The sequence below is a fragment of the Leucoraja erinacea genome, chromosome 28 (genome assembly GCF_028641065.1).
Source record: "Leucoraja erinacea ecotype New England chromosome 28, Leri_hhj_1, whole genome shotgun sequence".
Taxonomy (NCBI): domain Eukaryota; kingdom Metazoa; phylum Chordata; class Chondrichthyes; order Rajiformes; family Rajidae; genus Leucoraja; species Leucoraja erinaceus.
In genome coordinates, this window is record NC_073404.1 from 14,756,865 (window position 1) to 14,765,625 (window position 8,761).

General features: G+C 47.4%; 1 protein-coding gene across 1 annotated transcript in view; it reads right to left on the reverse strand.

Annotated features, from left to right (window-relative positions):
* atp2a3 (ATPase sarcoplasmic/endoplasmic reticulum Ca2+ transporting 3) overlaps nt 1-8,323 on the reverse strand; it is a 129,556-nt gene extending 121,233 nt beyond the window's left edge. Inside the window, exon 1 of the mRNA XM_055657834.1 lies at nt 8,052-8,323. Within this exon, the coding sequence (XP_055513809.1) occupies nt 8,052-8,169 (118 nt within the window). The 5' untranslated portion in view covers nt 8,170-8,323. The remainder of the gene's footprint in view (nt 1-8,051) is intronic.
* Between the last annotated feature and the right edge of the window lie 438 nt (nt 8,324-8,761).

The following is an 8,761-nucleotide window of genomic DNA, read 5'->3' on the forward strand; positions in this document are numbered from 1 at the left end:
CAAGATCCTATTTATCCACAGTGACCTACATTAGGTTCTGGTCCATTCAAATGTCTAATGGAAAGTTTAACCTCTACAGCATTACCCCACTCATCTCCACACACACACAGATTGACATTCTTCCAGACATGGACCCCACCATATCCCTGACTTTTGTCGCCCCCTTATTGAAAGCAACCTAGTCAATTGACTCTGCTCTTAGTGGAGCTCCAAATCCCTCTGCCTTATTCACCACCTTCCTGAAAGCCTGTCACATGCCTTAGTATCTCTGTCCTTAGTGCAACGTTAATTGGTGCTCATTAATGGATCTACGGTACAATAGAACTTTATTTATCCTAGGAGGGAAATTGATCTGCCAACAGTCATAAAACACAAAATACATGAAACATGAAATTAAGTGGAAAGGATTGAGGATGTGCAAAGATTGGGGTGGGGGTAGGGGATTCAGTCTACCTCACGACAGAAGGGGGAAGAGTTGTACAGTTTGATAGCCACAGGGCAACCTGTACTGTATCGTGGTGGAACCAGCGTTTTGCTGAAGGTACGTACTCCTGTGTGTCATGGAGGGGGTGAGCTGTATTGTCCAAGATGCTCCACAGTTTGAGGAGCATCCTCCCCTCCAAGACCACCTCCCATGAATCCAACTCCACCCCCAGGAGGGAGCCAGCCTTCCTGATAAGCGTGTTAATCCTGTTAGTGTCCACGGCCTTCGCCCTGCTGCCCCAGCACACGGCAGCGCAGAAGATGGCGATGGAGACGAAGCCATCTCAAAACGTACAGCCAGCTATGTCCCTTCTTGTACAGTTCTTCTCCGAACTGCCTAGCCAATACTAACAGCCAAATACTAATAAGTGGTGTTGTATGGGCAATGCAGAAGAGACAGCTGAAGGGTAACAGCAACAGAAGATAGATGCAACACTGATAATAGACATGAACTTCGATAGAGACCCTTTCTTTAACTAATAATTATATAACACTGATAAAATGTGCTAGTACACTATCACAACAGTTGCCAAGCAGCAGTAACTTATGAGTAATTCGGTTCTATTCTTAGTATTCCTTCTTGTTCTGTGCAAGACGCCTCAATACATACAAAGCTACAGTTCCCTGGAATTTTCACTGCAACTTGTATTTAATCAACGGAAAAATGTGGTTAACAACTTGGCTATCTCTGCAATTAAATTCAGGATGGATAAGAGAAAAATTAATGGAGTTTGCCTGCCCTGACTCCCCAACTAATGCCCGCTCCAAAATGCTTTCCAGGTTCTTATCACACCTTCGGTGAAATTTATACTTCTCCCAAAATTAAATTGAAGAAAGCTGTTAATCTCAGCAGAGTTTAAGTTAAACACTTTTTTTCTGCCCTTGATTGGAACCCAATAAAAAACCTGTCTTGTAAACCAGCATGTGTAGTTCCTTGTCGGTGTTGCCTTGCAGCACCCAAAACACACTCGATATTCATTTGGGACTGCCAGTGCACATCCACATATAATGGCCTCAACTGCTGAACATTGCTAGTTGGAGCACTGCAAGGGGGCTTGGACTCTGTTGTTCTGAGACACTGGGTGTCCCTGGCACAATGTGATCTTATTAACAGAATGGCAGAATAAGCTGCCCACCAGATTAAATAAATCACACACGCCTGCCCCTATACCACACTAAACCACCACCACCACCACCCCTGGCCACATGTTCCAGGCAGGCATCATTCACTGTGCAAAAAATAAACTGCCCCACCCATCTTTTTTGATCTTTGCCCCTTTCACGTTAAATGTTAGCCCTCATATAGTTCCCAATGTTTGAAATAAACAATATAAAGGTGAGATATTGCTTAAGTTCTCAAATGCAGGAAGTGGAATTTATAAACAGTTAACAATGTAACAATGTTAAAACAAATTTCAGGCTCAGACACTGACAGCATATGTATGTCTTTCCTTTAAATCACTGTCTATCTGTTCTGTACTCCATCTACCTGCCTTGGCCGTGTATTCCTTAATACCCCCGGCTAAATAGACGTACACCAAGTACAACATTTCCAAGCAACTACTTGTTTTCAGATTGTCGTTCAGCTGTGTTTCAGCGAGTTGAAGAGAGAATCTTAACTTGGCTTTGATCTTGACACTGCCTTATCAGCAGATCCCCTCCTCTCTCACAACCGGTCAACTCCCGGCTTCCTCTTTTGCTGAACCCAGTTCATAAACTAACAGCCACGTCTAGAAGCAGGCACGGTAAAGAGGGAGGTGCCAAACAAGAGATAGCTTGTTGTTGGGGCCTGTGTTCTTACCACATTTTTGCACACGCTTCGCTCCAGTGAAGTGCTTTGAATGTGCGCTCCCTGCTTCACTGTAACAGCGAGAGGGAACAGAGGGACAAAGCAGACAAAATCCAGCAACTTCAACATCTGATGTTTGTTAGATATATTTGTTAGATATGATATGTTGCACAATGACACATGTTCCCTCTACTGCAAGTAAACTTGCTGTTAGAGCACAATCTATCAGGTACTCGAGTGCAAATGCTACTTCCTACTCTTCAGACTACTTTTCATGTCCCTCTTAAAGCAAACACGCAGCGAGCATTGTTTACCAGCAGGCTGACGATTAATTTCATCTCATCACCATGATGGAATCTCTTGAGCTGCGCATTTTCTGCTCTGCTAGCTCACTGCATTCCCACTTATCCTCCCTCACACATGTATTTCATATTCCCGCACGTCAGCCTAGAGATCGCCGTTGCAGTCTCAGTCCGTGGCAGCTTCTGTTGGCTTCTCAGTAGAACAGCTCAAGCCAGGAATTCCTCTGCAGTCCAGTTACTGTGAATACGTCACAGAGTCAGTCGCACGCCACAGTAAGAGGCTCTTCAGCCCATTGCATCCATGCTGGCCATAGCCTACCCATCCGCATTCATCATCACTCAGCCCCCCTCTATTCAGATGCTCGTATAAATACTGTGAGTGCCTGCCTGCACCATCCACTCATGAAGCACATTCCACATTCTAAACACCCTCAGGTAAAAACATTGTTGAATCAGATTCCTTTAATCCACACCTTAAATCCCATGCCCTATAGTTTCACATGTCTCCAACATGGGGGAAAGTTCCTCATTTTCTTCCTTTTTTATGCCCCACATAATTTTGGATACCTTAGTCGTTCCCCGTCAGCTTTCTCGACTGCAAGAACACAAATCCAGCCTCCTCTCAGAACAGGAATGCTCCATTTCAGACAACAGCCTGTTGGAATCACCTCTGCAGTTTAGCCACAGCCTTCCTTTAGTACGCTGACCAAATGCTCACAATACTCCTGCAGTGGCCTGAGCAAATCGCGGTACAGTTGTACAGTGAAAGGCCTAGCAGAGTGGACGTGGAGAGGGTGTCTCCAGTAGTGCGAGAGTCCAGGACCAGGGGAAACACCCTCAGAATAAAAGGACGTTCCTTTAGACAGGGAGATGAGGAGGAACTTCTTGAGCCAAAGGGTGGTGAATCTATGGAGTTCATTGCCAAAGATGGTTGTGGAGGCCAACTCAAGGGGTATTTTAAGATGGAGAATTATAGGTCCATGATCAGCAAGGATCTCAAATGGTTATGGGGATATGACAAGAGAATGGGGTTGAAAGAGAAAAATAGATCAGCCATGATTGAATGGCAGGGTAGACTCGATGGGCCGAATGGTCTAATTCTTCTATGTATCATGGTCTGCTTACACTGTGATTTGAAGAAAAGACTTTCAAAGAATTGAGATCCCCAGAGAGAGAAATAAATACCTCATCTCTTTTTTAAGTTGGATGAACCTTATTTTTAAATAATTACTGCTACTTCCTTATTTTTAAACAGGGAAAAAATAGATCAGCCACATTCGGATGGGGGAGAAGACTCGATGAGCCGAATGGCCTAATTCTGCTCCTATGTCTTATGAATCTTTTCTTCTATTCTTATATCCCACCCAAAGTAGGCAAGTGTCCTCTATGCCGTCTAAGCCACCTGATCCATCTGTGCTTCTGCTTTTGGGCATCCTTGCACTGGTCCTCCTAGGCCCTCTCTTCCCCAGCACTCTGCAGTGAAGCAGCAGCAACATTAAAAGTGAACTGGAGTCGGCAGCAGCAGCAGCAGCAGTAGCAACAGCAACCCTCTGCTGGGCTGATGATATTGCTTCACTGCTGTGTTTTGGACTATTCTGTGGGTTCAATTGACCAAGAACACATTCACTTGTTCCAGCACTTCAAAGGAAAAGCACTCCTGTCACAACGAAGATGCAGTGTAGGAGACAGAGGGAGCTCTGTGGACAGTGCAGCATTTAGCTCATCATACGCAGTACAAATGTCAGCTTAGACACGTTTTTCTAATGCCAGTTGTGCTGAAGGACTGCACGGGCATTTTGGAGAATCTGAGGAAGAGTCTCGACCCGAAACGTCACCCATTCATTCCCTCCAGAGATGCTGCCTGTCCCACTGAATTATTCCAGCATTTTGTGTCTACCTTCGGAGAATCCAAGTCTATTCCACAGACAGATGTATACATTTCCTCAACATACTCAAGGTAGATGTTTGACACAAATTATTTACGTTTAAAGCAAGCTATAAAACTTTAAACATTTTTCGATGAGTTGGAATAAAATAGAACACCTATAAAATAAAATACAACAGCAGTCGCACAATTAAAACCCAGGGAGATGCAGTCGAAACGACTGCGGTGTTTCACACAGACATGCACAAGTCTCTTTTGCCTCCTTTCAAGACCCAACTCATAGACTAAAGGGAACCACAGGTTCAATGGAAGGTTAACCAACACAAGGGCCCCGTGGCTCCACTCAGAAGGGTCACCCAACAGACTCAACAGGTCTCATGTCTGTGGGGCAGTTTATATACTCAAGCAACAATTCGAATTTAGGCTGGCCCATCAGAAAATAAGCAATGCAAAAATATTAATGGTCATATTTATTACTTGCTTTGATGTTTACCGCACAATAGAGGGAGGGGGAGGGAGATTGCTCTGCACAATTAATTGCAACACGATTCAATCATATTAGACTCTGGACAGAATTTGAAGCTGTAATAACCACAAAACTGTTTGCTTGCTGTCAACAGTGAAAAGCTAACAGCAATAACTGGCACCTGCATTTGCACAGTTTAATACGGGAAAAGTAATTTGCATATTCCCTCTGATTAACTTTTAAAGTTTATACCATGACATTTATTTTTTAAATGTGGCAGTTTAGCTAACTAATTCTCAGATAGCCAATGATCCATTCACTTCCCAAAGCAGTAAATCATAATCATGCCTTTTGCTTCCTAAGACAGAAACAAAAGGCTGGAATAACTCGGCGGGTCAGGCAGCATCTCTGGAGAAAAAAGTATTTTTCTCTGGGGAAAAACAAAATCTGTAGGGAAGAAAAACATTCTCCGGAGATGCTGCCTGATCCACTGAGATACTCCAGCCTTTTGTGTTTGTCTTCAGTTTATACCAGCATCTGCAGTTCCTCCGTACACTTTTTGCTTCCTGGTTTGGTCTCTGCAGTAATTTATTGATGCGATTTGCAGCTTGGCCGGCTTCATGCCTTTGTTTGCACGGTGGGTCAGAGATCTGCGACAGATGGCATTGTACAGAGTGACAGAGTGGGGAATCCATCACCACACGGCCCGCTCCGCCGTCAGGTCACAGGCCAGTGCCCCTCTGCCACCCTGTTGCAAACATCATGCCGCTAACTGTGGAATTAGTGGAGCATGCAAAACATTAATTTTGCATGAATATTAATACAACCAAGACCAAAAACAGATGCTCACACAGCCCACAAGGGCATTCATGACCCAAGCCTGACTGAACTACATTCCTCTGACCGACTGCTACTCTTTTCAGCCTTAGAGTCTCACATCGTGGAAACGGATCCTTCATCCAATCTTCCCCACACCGGCCAAAATGTCCCATCTACACTAGTCCACTAAACCTGTCCTATCCATGTCCCTGTCTAAATATTTAATATAATAATAGGTGCAGGAGTAGGCAATTCGGCCCTTCAAGCCTTCAATGTGATATGGCTAATCATCCCCAATCAGTACCCCGTTCCTGCCTTCTCCCCATATCTCCCGACTACGCTATTTTTAAGAGCCCTATCTAGCTCTCTCTTGAAAGCATCCAGAGAACCTGCTATCCGCCACCCTCCGAGGCAGAGAATCCCACAGACAAAGTTGCAATAGTACCTGCCTCCCCCGGCAACTCGTTCCATATACCCACCACACTTTGTGTGAAAAGGTTCAGGTTCTCAGGTTCCTATTAAATCATTCCCCCCTCACCTCAAACCTATGTTCTCTGGTCCTCGATTCCCCTACTCTGGGAAGAGACTCCTTTGTGGGATTATACTCAGAACTGTAAGCATTCCAATCCTGCCTTCCTTGCAGCCATATGTTGCAATCTTCAAACTACTCTTGGTGTTACGTACATTCTACGATTACTGTGGAGACCTTCACGGCCTCCAACCATAACACGTTTTAAGCAATGGTTGTAAATTTAGAATATGTGAACATATTCACATGAAGTTAATTCATTCCCCCTCACATACAGACTGCAGTAAAGCACAGTTCACATCAAATCAACTCCTCCCTGGTTGCATGAGATTGGGGTTCAGGATATCCATGGAGTGTAAGCAAATCATTGGCTGCTGCCCTGCCAATGCATGTTCACCAATAGCCTCCACCCAGTGGCAGAGAGAGAAGGCTTCCAAATCATCAGTCTACTGGAGGTGGAGTAACTCAGCCGGTCAGGCAGCATCTCTGGAGAAAAGGATTAGGAAACATCTTGTGTCGAGACCCTTCTTCAGTTTTAAACATAGAAAATAGGTGCAGGCGTAGGCCATTCGGCCCTTCAAGACAGCACCACCATTCAATATGATCATGGCTGATCATTCAAAATCAGTACCCCGTTACTGTTTTCTCAACATATCCCTTGATTCCATTAGCCCTAAGGGTTATATCTAACTCTCTCTTGAAACCATCCAGTGAATTGGACTCCACTGCCTTCCGTGGCAGAGAAATCTGTGGAATTCTCTGGGTGAAAACGTTTTTTCCTCATCTCAGTCCTAAATGGCCTACCCCTTAGTCTTAAACTATGACCCCCTGGTTCTGGACTCCCCCGATATCGGGAACAATTTTCCGGCATCTAGCCTGTCCAACCCCTTAAGAATGTTTTATGTTTCTATAAGATCCCCTCTCATTCTTCTAAATTCCAGTGAATATAAGCCCAGTCGACCCACTCTTTCGTCATATGGCAGTCCTGCCAAGGAGTCTCATCCCGAATCGTCACCCGTTTCTTTTCTGAATAGATGCCGCCTGACCCACTGAATCTCCAGCTTTTGTGTGTCTGTCGTCGGTTTAAATCCGCTTCGCCAGTCCCCCCCCCTGCAGATTTAATCCACAGGACGTGTTCTACCTGCACCAGGTTTGGGGTTGCATGCAAGTGTCTCCCCATTACCACACACCCAAAGGTGATCTCTCTGTCAAACACTTGCTCACTGTCCTTTCCCTTCATTCTCCCTGCCTCCCCCCACGCACTGTTCTTCCCGACACCTCCCCGTTCCCTCAACCCTCATCTCCCCCTTTAGCTCGCACTTCACCATAACACCCTTCCCGAGGCACAAGAGGCATTCTTCCCTACAGACAATATCGCATTGCACACCCACCCACGACCCACCATACCCTGCCCACTCACCCTCCCACTCCCCCGGCACGCTGTTCACCAATTTCACCCCAACCACACTTAGGTAGTCTACCCACCCACCAGGTACTCTACCCACCCACAAGGGTCTCTGCTAACCCTCCGATCTGCCCACCTGCCAGCAGGCAACCCGCCCTGCCATGCACTAGCCCACCTCCAGCCCCTGCCCACTCTCTCAGCCACAGCCACTGTCCGCATATTTACTGCCCGCCACCCACGGGTGCACTTCCCGCCCGGCCGCCAACCACCCCACGGGTGCTCTGCCCGACCGCCCATCCACCCACACACGGCTCTCACGAGGCACCCAAGGGTGCGGACAGACCCACCCACGGCTCCCTGTCCGCTCTCTCACCGTTGAAGCCCCAGCGCTCCTGGCTCTGCTTCACTTGCTCGGGGCTCAGCCCCGTGTTCTCATTCACGGCGAAGTGGGCGAGAACTTCTTCCACCGTCTTGCTGTGCGCCTTCTCCATGCTGCTGCTGCCCGCTGCCCGCGCCCCGGCCGCTCTCCGCTCTCTCCTGGCTGCGCTGGAGCTGCCTGACTCCACTCGCTAGTCCCGGGACCGGAGCTGCGACTGATCCGCCCGCTGCTGCTGCATCCGCAGGTGTGTTTGGGCAGGCAGACTCAGACCCCTCCCCTCTTCACATCCCCCCCCCCTCCACATGCCCCCCCCCCCCTCCACATGCCCCTCCCCCCTCCACACACCCCTCCACCCCCCACCCCCTCCACAGACTCCCTCCCCCTTCACCATGCCCCGCCGCTGCCCCGGGCAAGCGCTGTAACAAAGCGCTGTAACAAATGTGGAGGAAGGAACTGCAGATGCTGGTTTAAACCGAAGGTAGACACAACATGCTGGAGTAACTCAGCGGGACAGGCAGCAACGCTGGAGGGAAGGAATGGGTGACGTTTCGGGTCGAGACTCTTCTTCAGACTGATCAGAGATGCTGCCTGACCCGCATAGTTACTCCAGCATTTGTGACTTTCAGCGCTGTAACAAACCTTCCTTCTCCCCGCTTCCGTGTTTTTAGTGGGCGCGGCGGAGCTGACACGACTTGCCACCACTT